This window comes from Corvus moneduloides, chromosome 1 (assembly GCF_009650955.1).
Source record: "Corvus moneduloides isolate bCorMon1 chromosome 1, bCorMon1.pri, whole genome shotgun sequence".
Taxonomy (NCBI): Eukaryota; Metazoa; Chordata; class Aves; order Passeriformes; family Corvidae; genus Corvus; species Corvus moneduloides.
Window position 1 is genome coordinate 67288873 of NC_045476.1, and position 13784 is coordinate 67302656.

At 37.5% G+C, this 13784-nt stretch overlaps 2 protein-coding genes across 10 annotated transcripts in view; one reads left to right on the forward strand and one right to left on the reverse strand.

Moving 5' to 3' along the window:
* Nucleotides 1-665: 665 nt before the first annotated feature.
* Nucleotides 666-13784, reverse strand: part of LOC116446410 — a 300266-nt gene continuing 287147 nt past the window's right edge. For 8 of the 9 annotated variants that reach the window (XR_004241218.1, XR_004241220.1, XR_004241215.1 and 5 more), the window contains 2 exons: nt 6045-7240; nt 666-5709 (listed from right to left, as the gene is read on the reverse strand). The gene's annotated coding sequence lies outside the window, so the exon portion shown is untranslated. The remainder of the gene's footprint in view (nt 5710-6044; nt 7241-13784) is intronic. The other variant, XR_004241216.1, reaches the window with a different exon arrangement.
* PRL (prolactin) lies at nt 3660-10160 on the forward strand. Its single transcript, XM_032114174.1, has 5 exons — nt 3660-4018; nt 5513-5694; nt 6084-6191; nt 7616-7795; nt 9675-10160. Exons 1-5 carry the CDS (start codon nt 3991-3993, stop codon nt 9864-9866), a joined length of 690 nt encoding a protein of 229 aa, XP_031970065.1. The 5' UTR covers nt 3660-3990; the 3' UTR covers nt 9867-10160.

The window sequence follows — 13784 nt, forward strand, 5'->3', positions numbered from 1 at the left end:
CAAGCATGATTTACCTTTAGTGTATCCATGCTGACTACTCCTGATCACCTTCTTGTCCTCCATGTGGACAAAGATGGCCCCCAGAATGGGGTACTCCATCACCTTTCCAGGGATTGAGGTGAGGCTGACTGTATGGTAGTTCCCTGGGTCCTCTTACCTTGTCCTTTTTGGAAACCAGAGTGACGTTTTTTTGCAGTCCTCAGGCACCTTTCCTGAGCGCCACCAACTTTCAAAGGTGATTGTGAGCAGGCTTGCTATGGTGTCCACCAATTCTCTCAGCACTTGTGGATAAATCCTATCAGGGCCCATGGACTTGTGGACATCACGTTTGCCTGGTTGTTCTCTAACCCAATCATCCTTGACCAAGGGAAAACCTTCCTTCCAACACTCCTCTACCCTGGGCTCCCAGGTCAGAGATTCCTGAAGGCTGGTCATGTCCCAATGCAAAGGCAGCATTCAGCAATTCTGCCTTCTCTGCATCCTCTGTTACCAGGGTGTCCCTTCCGTTTGGTAACAGGCCCACATAATCCTCAGCTTTCCTTTTGTTATTCATGTATTTGAAAAAGCCCTTCTTGTTCTTCTTGACATCCTTTGCCAGATTTAATTCCAGAGGGGCCTTGGCCTTCCTTGTATATCTCATTGCATGTGCAAAACAAGAACACAAGAACACACAAATCCTTTTTTTTATTTTTGTGTATCCAAAGAGTCAATCATTTAGATCACATACAGGAATATTTTTCTGAACATTCAGCTTTGCATGATCTGCACTTGGGAGTCATCTTTCAAAAACATAACAAAAATTTGGCATTTCAAACTTCTGCATCAACTAATGTTCTGTAATTAAAGACAGATACTTCCAAGTAAGTAAAAGTCAAAATCAAGTGATATTACCAGTCTTCAATTAAACTACTTAAGTAGTTTAAGTAAGGAGCTAGTCTATTAGATAAGATTTTTCATTCTTCTGCATTAGCCATCAATTAGACACAAGACTTAGCATATCTCAAAAACTTTAAATAAAGTAAAATGAAATAGGAATATTCGATCTTCAGTACTGATCAATAGGTCCTAATCAAGATGCCACAGTCTAATTTATGGTTTTCAACCTGATATGAGATGGAAAGATAAGGTTAGTGAAAAATGAGCACTAAATATTGTTATCTGTAATATCGATACATTACACGCAATGCCTATGAAGCATGAATAATGAGCTAAAGGCTATACAATAAAGTCTGCCTATAGTAAGTCCTGCTTTTGTTATATTGTTTACACTGGGTGGTAAAAACTACTCATTTTATTTCCAGGAAAGATCTTGAAGATAAAAGGAATGTGATAATTTTTTATATATATGCTGCTAATCACAGCCCTGCTTTGTAGATCCTCAAGTTGTTCCAGAGGCTTTTCCCTCAGTACTGATAACTCTCCGGCTATTTACAGTGCTGTCTTGAGCTATTGTTAAAATTAGATGGCTACTGGGGGCTAGGATGAACTTCCTTTCCATGGTTCAGAGAATAATCAGAGACAATGGGATGCCAAGTTTCATACTACTTCTTCCATATACTTCTATAAAGCCAGGTCCCTTTCAAAAGGCAGAAGGAAGCATTTTCAGCTACTTTCAAGTTTTTATTCAACTTTTAAATAGAACCAAATCCCTAATTTATAAAAGAAAATTAGTATTTTAATATATTTATTTCTGGTTATTATAACTTTTCCTCTCTTTTCTTTCTCTCACCTTTGTTTTTCTTTTTTGGTACTAGTAAGAAATTATGTTCTTCACCTAAAGTGCAGGTCTGAGAATCAGGAATTTTTTTTTTTTTTTCCCCCAAGACTTCCTGTGCAGATACAAATAAACTTAACCTCTGTGTCAGTTCTCACACCTGGCAAAAGAACTTCACCTTTATACTTATCTACTTTATGGAGAGTGTCTTCTCTCCTGCCTATGATTCTTGATTGCTGACAATTTTAATCCATTCATGTTCGTAGAGTATTTGAGGATGAAAGGTGCAAGAGAAAATTAAAGTATATTATTTTGTGGTAGAATGTTTTAATTAAAATGTCATGCAATTGTTTCAAATAAACCACTCTCCTGTGATCTACGTTTAAGGTGCTTGTCTACATTTACACAGAAAAAGACATGTTCTTCTCCAAGCTAGGTCATATGAGGATATTGACTTCAGCTGATGCCGTCAGGCCTCAGAGAGGTCTCCTTCTCCAAAAACGGAAAAGACAGCCTTGGGAGTTTACCTGCTGCCTTTGTTATCTAGTCCCGACTATTAATTAACTGTGTGCCTTATTTTGGCCCCACTACCAAACCCTCAGAATGCCAAGAAAAGGAGACTAGTAAATGAAAGAGCAAGAGGTGGGTTGAGAACTGTTCATCTAATTCACAGGACTCTTCTAATGTGAGATACCAGGATTTTTCAGTCTCACCTGTAATCTTATTGGGGCAGGTTTTCAAATGAAGCTGAATTAAATCAAGCTTATAAGCCACTAAATCAGTTTAGGAGACAACTGCTTTTTCTAGAGCTTTTGCTGTGGCCCCATTCTAGTATTACTGCCTTCATCAAATTGCCACTTTTCCTGCTGCAGACAACAACTGCTTTGTTTACTCAGCAGAACTTCAATTTCCAATAACAGTGCAGCCTCTAAGCAGAACAAACTGTTCTAGAAAACATCCTAGAACTTAGCAAAGGTAGAGCTCCTGTTACCAGCTCTGATTTATTGCCTAAGCATCTTGTTTCCCAAGGAATGCCTTCCCTAAATGCCTTACTTTTCTTCTCCCTTGTTCAGAATCCTGTCCACAGTTATGAAACAATGAAGGATTCTGAGTTGTATGTATATCCGTTCTACAGGTATGGAACAAATTGTCTAAAGGCAAGAAAATTCGTTAACACTGTATACCTTATTCATTATGACCATCTAATTTGGAAAGTTTCTTCATGGGTAAATGGACCTGAGAAACAGATGAAAGGTTATATATTTGCTAACATATTCATGCAGATGAGCCTCACACAAGGAGAAACCAGGGCCAACCTGCTGAGGCTGGTTTGTAGGTTACCACAGACGCATCAGATTTGAGAACAAACCTCACTGCTGACGACAGCACATGTTTTGCATGTGGTGGAAATGCCCATCTTTTACGCAGAGGGTTTTTGAATATAGAAAATAATTTCATGGGTTTGTAGAGGTGGGGTTTGTTTCTTTTTAGATAATGCTAACTTATTCATGAGACATTTCAGATTAAGCAGTAAACATATAACTCCTACTTCTTCAGTTCTTCTAAATTATTACTTTTTCAATATAAAAACTCAGCCTATTTCTCTAAACATCTCTCAGACTGAGGATCAGTTATACCGAGATTTGTACTGTGCAATATATTTTTTAACCTACCAGAAATGTCATATCTATAATTTTACAGATAGTGACCTGTCTTTCCAGGAGCCTGCATTCGTTTTATGCTGGATAAATTTCTGTACAATTTATGCTATTTCTCTCAATGGGGACATTGCAAACCACTGTTTGCCTCCCACAAATAGCCAGAATTTTAACGTAAGTAAGCTTAGGTGGCTGAAGAAACAAGAAAGGATGAGAAGAGTATTGTGGGTAATGGGAACAGCACGCTAGAAATGTTGAGAATACCTGTCTCAGAACTGGAGATTTCTAGGATCAATGGCATTTTTTACCTCATTCAGGGCAAAATATTGACACATTCTTCATTCAATCAAACTTGGGATCCCATAGCTCAACTTACTAATGAAATTCCCTCTCACAGTTAAAAGGAAAAAAAAAAAAAAAAGGACCAAAAAAATACTGAATATGAATGTGGAAGAAAGGCAATTTGATGTTTGTAATTATCGAGGCAAACTCCACGACCTGCTGAATGTATGCAAAATGGACCCTGGGTGGTGTATATAAAAGTGGTATGTGCAGAGAATAACAGCAAGTATTGAGGTTTCTTTCTGGTAAAGCAAGTCATCATACAGGATCCCTACCATGAGCACCAAGGGGGCTTCACTGAAAGGTAAGACTTTTGACATTCACCTGCTGATAAATTTTATATTTCTTTCCATTTTGATTGAACTAGGAGGCAGCTGAAATGTAACAGATATAGAAACTGAGGTCTTCCAGCCCCCTAGTTTTCCAGATAGGGTGAAACCTGAAGAAAGGAACTTGATTCCTTTTGTCTTCTAAGAGTACCTTTGCATTGGGCAGTGTCACAGAAAATTGGCTTGAGGGATGTCACACCTTCATGTGAAAGTTTGGATCTGGACAGGTTTGCTACACCACTCAGAAGGCTATGACTGGAAGTCATTATCCACAAGTCTAGAGGTGATGTATTAATGTTCAAATTAATGTTTTCCTAATGGTTGTCAACTTTCCAAGCCAACAAGTCTCAGGTTTTCTTATTCATAGAGTTATTCCTCAGAGTACTTTCCTAACTGCAGCGTGCAGCATGTACCTTGGCCATGGGGGAGAAGGAAGGCTTACTTCAATATTGTGTAAATCCACATTTTTTTAATGTAGAGATAGAAAGAAACATCACATTATATCATTACGGATAGTTTTGTTGATTTATGAAATACACTTAATTTAGCATTATAAATAAGTCTAGTGAACCAATATAGGTAACGGGTCAGTTTCCAGAAGTAAAGTCTCAGAACAAGTACATTCATTTACCAAATATTCTCTTTTAATTATTTTCCATTGTTTTTTTCTGTCTATTTTATTTCACTGAATAAAAACTTAACTCTGTTAAGTTAATATGGAAAGTTTTAAACAGATGAGGCTTTGTGCTTTAGATAAGGAGAAGTTCTTTATATCAGTTTCAGAAGCTCAGGGAGAAAAGACAAAAACTATCACTGATTTCTTAGAAGTAGGAAATTTAGGGTTAAACTGTAACGAGCAAAGAAGCACAGCTGCTGGAAATCTTTTGAAGAAACTCCCAGGACAATCACAACCTTAAGAGTGACCTAACCCCACTCTCTCACAAAAATTAATTTTAACTCCAAATGTTTTCAAAGAAGAAAAGGACCTCTGGGAGGAGGAGTAAAAAAAAAAAAAAAAAAGGAAAGAAAGAAAGAAAGGAAGGAAAAAAAATAAAAAGACCAATCTATTTTCCAAACTTATGTATCTGTGCAAATATAATTATGTATCTGTATTTGCACTGTGAAGAAGTTTGATTTGATTTTTCTTCTTTTTATCACTATGGTATAAATTCAGACACACAGTAAAATACTTCAGAATACACTGTACATGCAGCACAGGTTACCTTGTCTCCTCAAACTCTGTAACAGGCTCTGCTATAGCATCAGGATGACAGAGGGGAGAAAGGATGAGAGAATTACAGAATTACAGTGTGTCCATTCTCCACTGCTGGTCAGCAGCCAGCACAGGGGGTACTCTGAGCTGTGTGACAGCACAGCCCAAATCACCCAGCACCTGGCTCTGACAGCCACTTCCAAATGCACCTGCAAGTCAATGTGAGCCTATTTTGCTGTGTTTTAAACTGGAACAGGTTTGTTGCTGGTGGTCCTTCTGGTGTCCCACATGCTTCTGACAAAGGAAGGAGTGACCTCTTTGCCAATCTGCCCCAATGGATCTGTCAATTGCCAACTTTCCCTTGAGGAACTTTTTGACCGAGCAGTTAAACTTTCACACTACATCCACTTCCTCTCTTCGGAAATGTTCAATGAATTTGTAAGTACTCTTTTCCTGAGAGCAAGAAAATATAAAACACCAATTTAATACTTTTAATCACAAACATATGTTAACATACAATAAGTAAACAAATATGACTGCTGCACAGACAGTGATAGTCCCGATGGTAACCAAATCTGTATAGTCCTGAATGTTGCTAAGATCCCCAGCACCTCTATTAAAAGATACCATTTTCCCATCACTCTTTATCTGTGGAACATATATTTTTGCGGGGTGCCAGTTCCACTCTAGAGACTCACCAGAAACTTTTGACCATTAAAGCATAAAAGAAGTGATAAAAGCTATGGAACAACAATTAGCTAGCACAGTGTTTGAGCAGAAGCTCTTACCTTTCTGTCTCAATAATGCCTGTCCGTGCTGATCTGCAGGATGAACGCTACGCCCAGGGCCGGGGTTTCGTTGCAAAAGCTGTCAATAGCTGCCACACTGCATCTTTAACCACTCCTGAAGATAAGGAGCAGGCTCAGCAGATTCATGTAAGTCTCATTTCTAGGGTCATTCAGTGTAAGACAGAACAGGGGAAGGCAGGGAAGGAGGGTTATGGAACAATTAGGCAGCAGTCAGAGTGAGAAGGAGATCAGCTCTATCAGAATAAAAAAGCCCGGAAGAGGAAAGCACCAAAAAGCCAAAGTTGATTTAACATTTGCTGATACTAAGTTGCAAACCATACAGCATATATAAGTACCAGTGACTTTCATCATACCTTCCATTTCCTGTATGGTACATGTAATCACTGCATCTTATTTCCAATTAAAATACTACCTCATGGAGCAATGCCAGGTACCATGCTTGTGCAGTGCTGAGAACACTACAACTTTTAAACATTATTTTAAAACATCTTATAAACAATTAATATATTTACAAACATAAAAACACATCGCTGTATGTAGACAGAGATAAATAGTTTTCCAGTAACTCAAAACACTGGCATTACTAAAAAAGCATTGAAAATATAGTCTTGATGTTACCAGTAGGCAAAAGTGGTCACATCATCATTCAAATACAAAGACTCTAGTGTGAAAATCTGCAAAATATCTGTAAAGAGAAACACACTACATACATACATCATTTGTAATAATCATAAACTTCAGTGAAGATGAAGATAATCTTGTTCAGCCTATGCTCACAGATACAATTTGAAAATTCTCAGGAGAGAAAAATATCAGAGTGATATAAATGGGGCTGTTCCAGAGTGAAATCTCTATCAGTTTCATGGTGGTGGTATCTTCTCAATCCCACAGTATTGCCAGCTTCTCTGTGTGTCATTCAGATGTTCTATTGGGAGCAATAGAATTCACAGCCCTGGGTTGTGCATCTAGCAAAGAAGAAAAGGTTTAATACTGCCACTACCTTAAACCATAAGCTTTATGAATTCCTACGGACCACAAGAAAGGACAATTTTTAAAACCAGAGAGCTACTGCTGGAAGCACTACTGTTCAAAGGGGAGGACAGATGAATTATGTAGAGGCAATAAAAGCTATTTAGTGGTTTCCCAGAATGTGCACCTTCCAGTCAGTACTAAACCTAAAAAAAAAAAAAAAAAAAATAAAAATGATCAGTGGATTTTAAAATGTTCATCAAAAATCAGGTAAGGAGTTCTGGGTGTGCTTTCACAGAGATGAGACATAGTTATGCTTGCTAGTTCTTAATGTTGAGAGTATTCGATTATATTTTCCGCTGCAATACGGCTTGTGCAAATATTGTAGAACATGATGACACCAATGACAAACTTCAAAAATGCAATTGCATAGAGCTATCTAAGACTAGGCTATAGGCCACATACAGTGATAGGTCCTGGAATAAGTTCCTAAATCACAGTGTCTGAGGACACTGCTCTAAACATGTTACCAGAATTTAGCTTTCTTCTTTTAACTGCCTTTCCTTACTATGGATGAGCAGCATGAAGACCTACTGAATTTAATATTGGGAGTTCTGCGCTCCTGGAATGATCCCCTGATCCATCTGGCCTCTGAAGTACAAAGAATCAAAGAAGCTCCAGAAACGATTCTCTGGAAGGCTGTGGAGATTGAAGAACAAAACAAACGACTTCTAGAAGGAATGGAGAAAATCGTTGGGCGGGTAAGTATTAGGTCCTTAACACCCTTCCAGCCTATTGCTTTAAGGAAGACACATACACTGATAGGCTCTCCCTGCCTGGAATATGAAAGGAAACAGTAGATGTGAAGATAAAAGAGGGAGACAAAATAGTCGAGTTTGAGAACTTTTCAGCTTTCTTCTTTCAGCTTTCTTTTCTTCTGCTATCTTGCAATTTCTAAAGAGACAATGTGATATGATTGTCAGAGAATAATCCATCATACTCCCAGTCATGCTTCAGGGGAGGGTGTAATCATCAGGACTTGCTGTGGTCACTCTATCTTTGAGTATTTTCAATTTGCAATCCTGATTGTTTAACAAGGCATCTCCATTTTTTCCATATGCACATATATATATGTGTGTGTGTGTGTTTTAGCATATTTATATTTATCTGTATACAAATAGGTATTATGCATAGTTTTTGGAAACAGATACTGTGTTTAAAACAGCTCTGGGAGTCTGGGCTATTGCAAAGATGTGGCATACAGCAAAGTAAACCTGATATCTTTCATTTCTCTTTTCACACTACACTGATTCCTCTGGACTCTGTGTCAGACTTGGTTCCCCCTATATTTGTAAGTTTAGACAACAAGGCTGTTGTTTCACAAAACCCATACTTGAATAGCTCTTGTTACCAGTAATTGATTGAAAGCTTTCCTGAATAAAACCAGCTCTTGCTTGTTTATTTTTAAAGGGGCCTCTGTTAGTCGCTGAATTTATCATTCTGTCAGTGAGTTAGATGTTGACAAGAGGTTCTGACTTCACTGCTCTGAGCAGCTGAACAGCATGAAGAGTGCCACCATCATTGTATCCACCACTTTCCACTAGATTGCTCATGGTCTCTCTTTCAGTGAGGTGTCTCTTCACTCAGAAACCTTATACCATCCAGGCCACAAATACATTTATCAGTGTAATCAAATACATCTCTATCACACATCCATGTGTAAAAAGGGTGCAGGTGAGGATTCCAGATAAGAGTAAGTTAGGTGCTGCTCCAGTTGCCCTGTCACCACCTTCTCATTCACATTATTTACTGAAAGAGATAAGACTGGCACATTCATTAGTGTCAAACCACATTTTTGAGTTATAGTGGGTCTGGTTTTTTTGCCTTTTGCTTAAACTGGATTATAGCGACACATATTCTCCTATGTGTCTTTACAAAGTACAACTTGTATGAAATAAGGATGGTGCACAAGCGCCAGTAGGCACAGACTTCCTTCTTGCTATGAAAGGTAGATTTATGCGATATGAGAAAATGAATGATTGTCTTCAAACATGGAGAATTAAACCAATCTTCACCACAGATACTAGCTCACTACATGAGTTCCTACATGTAGTTTTCTAACATTAGAGGTCATTGTATCACTCAGCATTTTTTTTAATGGAATCTGAAGCCCAGTACTTCTGAATATGTATTATTGAGAGATTTGTCTGATAAGGGCTGAGACAAATCTGTTGGTTTCACACAAACAACTTCTAAGAACAAGTGTTAACAAAGTTTTGAAGGTGGAGGGAGCCAAAGAGAAATGTCCCTGATGAGTCCATGCAAGAAGGAAGGTTTTATTTCTTTGCAAAGTCAGGTTTCCCTGAATATTGGCTAGCACACTAGTTCTCTTAAAACACTACTGAGACAGTTATGCTTTTTACATGCTTTAGGGAAATAAACCAGAAAATCTGACAAATTCTTTCAAAATCTGAATGAAGATGTGGAACATTGTATGGAATAGTGTGAGGCACAACAGAAAGCACATTAGAAGCCATACAATAGTAACTAGCATTCTTCAAGGACAGCATTTTAAATGCTACCTTCTACATCCAGTCAGGTTCACTATCATTTACTATTAGTACCATTTTGTGTATTTAGGTTCATTCTGGGGAGGTCGGAAATGACATTTACACTCCATGGGACGGACTTCCATCCCTGCAGCTTGCTGATGAGGACTCCAGACTCTTTGCCTTTTACAACCTGCTGCACTGCCTCCGCCGAGATTCCCACAAAATCGACAACTATCTCAAGGTTCTGAAGTGCCGCCTAATCCATGATAACAATTGTTGAGTACTCATGGGTCTAATAACATACTGAAATCATTCATTGTGTGTTCTTGATGCTTTGCCACTTTATGAAAAGTCACACTGTGCAGTATCTGTTCCATCAGTAACTTTCAGGCATGTTTGTATGAATTCCGGCTGCAACTATTAGCACCACAGGTGTTGGTGCTTTAAAATATTACCAGCTACTTGTATGACAAGAATACAGTTTTCTGTCTAATCTCCTCCCCTAGTAGTATTTCAGTGATTACCAGGTCATGCAGATACAAATAAAAATTATCTTAAATCCAAAAGCACATAACACTGAGTGGTATCAGTGAATAAAAAATAGATGGTATGGTTTATACCTTTAACAGCAGCTTCTCTTTTGGGATCTCAATTTCCAGTTACTGATAACAGGATATCTTACTTGCATCAGTCTTTACACCCTCTCCAAAAAGAGAGGAAACAAAAAAGAGGGACATAAGAAAGCAGATGAATCACCTCTAACACTAAACTACCCTAAAGTGAAAGTATGGTCTGAAATCCAATCTGCTTAGATCAATTATTTTACTCTGTACAAAAAACTGTCAGAATAGGGAGAGAAAGGTTAAGGAATCCATCCTGGCTAACACAGCCATTGATTCCGCATGCAATTCATGGAGAGAGAAGACACATCCAGAATTTTAAGGACAGAGATACAGATATATCTATGCCTCTACTGACTATTTAGAGAAAAGGCATTTCCAATGGAAAGTTCATTATATTTGAGGTAGCTATTTGAGGGCAAAGGAACCAACTGGTTTCAGTAGGCCTCAAAAGGAAATGATGAGCATTCACATCATATCATATCATATCATATCATATCATATCTCGTATCGTATCGTATCATATTATGTCATATCTTCATCTGCTTTTCACATTCCTCCCAAACAATGTGGTGGTTGCGGTTACTTGGAGAACTTTGAAGCCATAAAAGGGCATCAGCTGAGCTGAGGTGTCTTTTGTCCTAAAACCAAAGTGTCTACGTTTACTTTGAGTTGAGTCACAAGGTTTTTAGGGCACTCATTTCAAAACACTATGGTTACATATTGAAAATTTGGAAAGACCAAAACAACTGACTACTTTTGAAAGAATCTGGCTTACAGTCACACAGCAAGTAAGAAGCCAAACTGCAACAAAAGCCATTGACCATACCTATATATTGCCCTTGTAAGCAATAAATAAACCCAGCCTTGGCTTCATCACACAGTTTTAGCAAACAGGAGCTTAATTTCCAATCAGCTCCTCATGGAGCTGTCTTCCCACTACACAAGCATGCTGCATTGCTCCAGGTTGGAGCCAGCTCAGAGGAAGAGTGAAACACCAGAGATGGGTTTGAGGGCTTAAGACTTTCATTACCATAACAGAATAAGCACAACCATCATAGGTATTTATGTAAGAGATTAGATAATACCAACTGCCAGAAAGGTCTCCATCTCTATAAGAACGCAATGATACTTGCATTTCTAATTGTGTATACATATAATGGCCTTTTAATCTCTTCATGTTTTCAATTATTGATTGCCTCAGGCTTTATCTGGATAAGTATACACTAAGCCAAATTTTAATCTATAAAAAATCACCTTTACAGTAAGCAAATTCCTTGTAGGACAGTCACAACTGACATATTTCATAAGCTCTGAAATAGCACAAAACCTGGGGCATATGCAACAGCAGTTTAACAACACAGCTGTACAGCATAGTCAAGCAAGAAAATGGATAAAATTTGCCAAGCAAAATGCAAGTGTCCCAACTAGAATTTAAAATGGTTATAATATTCTACTTTTTGTTATAATGCCAATGGAGGAAAAAGAAGCATTTTAAAGGAAAGGAAAAAAAGAAAAAGAAAAAAATGTCCTTTGTAATTATCATAAGTGCTTAGAATTACAGTGTGAGTTCTTATTGAAAAGAAAACATGAATAATGGGACTGGTCTGTATTGAGCTGGAAAAACGATTATGTCTCACTGAGCAAACTCCTACCTCAGAATCTCTTTAGAATTCAAAAGCAACTTGATTAATAGGGCAGACATTCATAATTTTACACTTACATGACTAGATCTAAAACAATGACTTTCATTAACTGCTTAAAAATTACAGTGCTAAAACAATTGTTTAAAACTTGCATGCACTGGCTTTATTACAGCCTATTTTAGCACAATTATGAGTTTTTTAATTTCATAAAGAAAGATACAAGAGAATGACAAAAAAGGAATCTAAACAACTGAAAAGCTATCTGTTTCGCAGCTGCTTAGCTAAAGTAGTATTAAAAGTGATCTGGTTAATATTCTGAGTCATCACAGCTGTCACAGAGACAGAGAGACACAGAAGCCCATGAACACATTCAGGGCTACACCTTCCCTGCCCTGCCGTGGACAAACTCTTCAGACTCTAAATGTTCAAGCCACAATGTAGGTCAATTGGAAATTCTATTTCTTTGAGTTGTTAGTAGGAACAATACATACTTATCTTACTGATAGATAGATATTAGGAAGGACGTCTTTACTGGGAGGGTGGTGAGGCACTGGTACAGGTTGCCCAGGGATGCTGCGAATGCCCCATCCCTGGCGGTGTTCAAGGCCAGGCTGGGCTGTGAGGAGCCTGATCTAGCAAAAAGTGTCCCTGACCACAAGGGAATCAGCTCTGTATTGAAAGATGATCTTCAAGGCCCCTTCCAAACCAGGTTAATTTTATGATTCTATGATTCTAACATTTTGTTAATTAGTCCATATTTGTAAGTCCTGAGCAACTCTTGTCTTTTGTCCAACAAGAAATTACATGGCCAAACTCTTATTTTATATAAAATTGAATTTAAAACAAGCATGTTCTTTCTAAATAAAAGAAGCTGATAACAATAAGTATTTTTTTCCGAGCGTATTAACTTGTGGCTACTTCACAAAATGGCTAGTTTTCTAATTATTTATTCAATGTCCAAATTGGCCATATTTAAAAATCTGTTCATATATTTACTTCTGTTCATTTAAGATTGCATAGTGACAGGAATGGAAAGAAAAGGTCCACTTAGCTGAAATATAGGCTCCTTAGCTGAAATATAGGTTCTGTTTCCTTTTAAAATTATATTCAAGGTTCCATAGATGGCACTAAATTTAAGAAAACACTTTGTGACATGGAATCTAAATGGTATGAAGTTTAAGCCAACTTATTACTGAGAGCATTTATCACTGAACACAACAGAGGAGCAGAGATACACAAAACAGAAATCGACTTGTTATTCAAGACTTGTTTCTAGACTCCAGGATGATAGGTAGCCACTGGAGCAAAAAGAAATAATTTTGAGGATGATTTTAAAGACAATAAGGGAAGATTTTATTGACAGTATATATCATTTGGAATCAGCTGCTTAACTAATAATGTGATAATCTTTCTATCATCCTTTCTATTCCTCTTTTTTATTTGAGATCCTACAAAAAGCCTCTAGTGTTTTAACTATAACTTGGCAATTCATCTGTACAATAGAGTTGACCTTTACAATATTATTTCAAAGACAATGCACAATTCTAATAAAAAGGGATACACAGTGTAGACACCACACATATCTTCTAAATTTAATTTCTGAACAACAGAAATTCTCTGGGGGCTACATTTTAAATAGAGTCTGCTTATTATTAATGAAATGTATACGGCAACAAATTATGTCAGAAATGTAAACTCAGTAATCATACTTATGTATATATCCATACACTAAAGAAATCTAGTAGTACAACCATGCATGGGAATAACACCACAGGCATACACATTCCCACTGAAACTACTGGGTTTGCTGATCTGTAAAGCTATTAACATATATGACTATTTCTGTCTCAAGCCCTTAATGACTTGTGCCTGCAAACTACTTTGCTACATCTTGAAGACTGATGTTGAGCCTTGGTGTTCAATTCAACTGCA

What these genes read in the sequence shown, in the direction of transcription:
- PRL (XM_032114174.1), top strand. Translation starts at nt 3,991, where the DNA reads ATGAGCACCAAGGGGGCTTCACTGAAAG. An exon ending in CGGAAATGTTCAATGAATTT is followed by an intron (nt 5,695 to 6,083) that starts GTAAGTACTCTT and finishes GCTGATCTGCAG; the next exon opens with GATGAACGCTACGCCCAGGG. An exon ending in TGGAGAAAATCGTTGGGCGG is followed by an intron (nt 7,796 to 9,674) that starts GTAAGTATTAGG and finishes TTGTGTATTTAG; the next exon opens with GTTCATTCTGGGGAGGTCGG.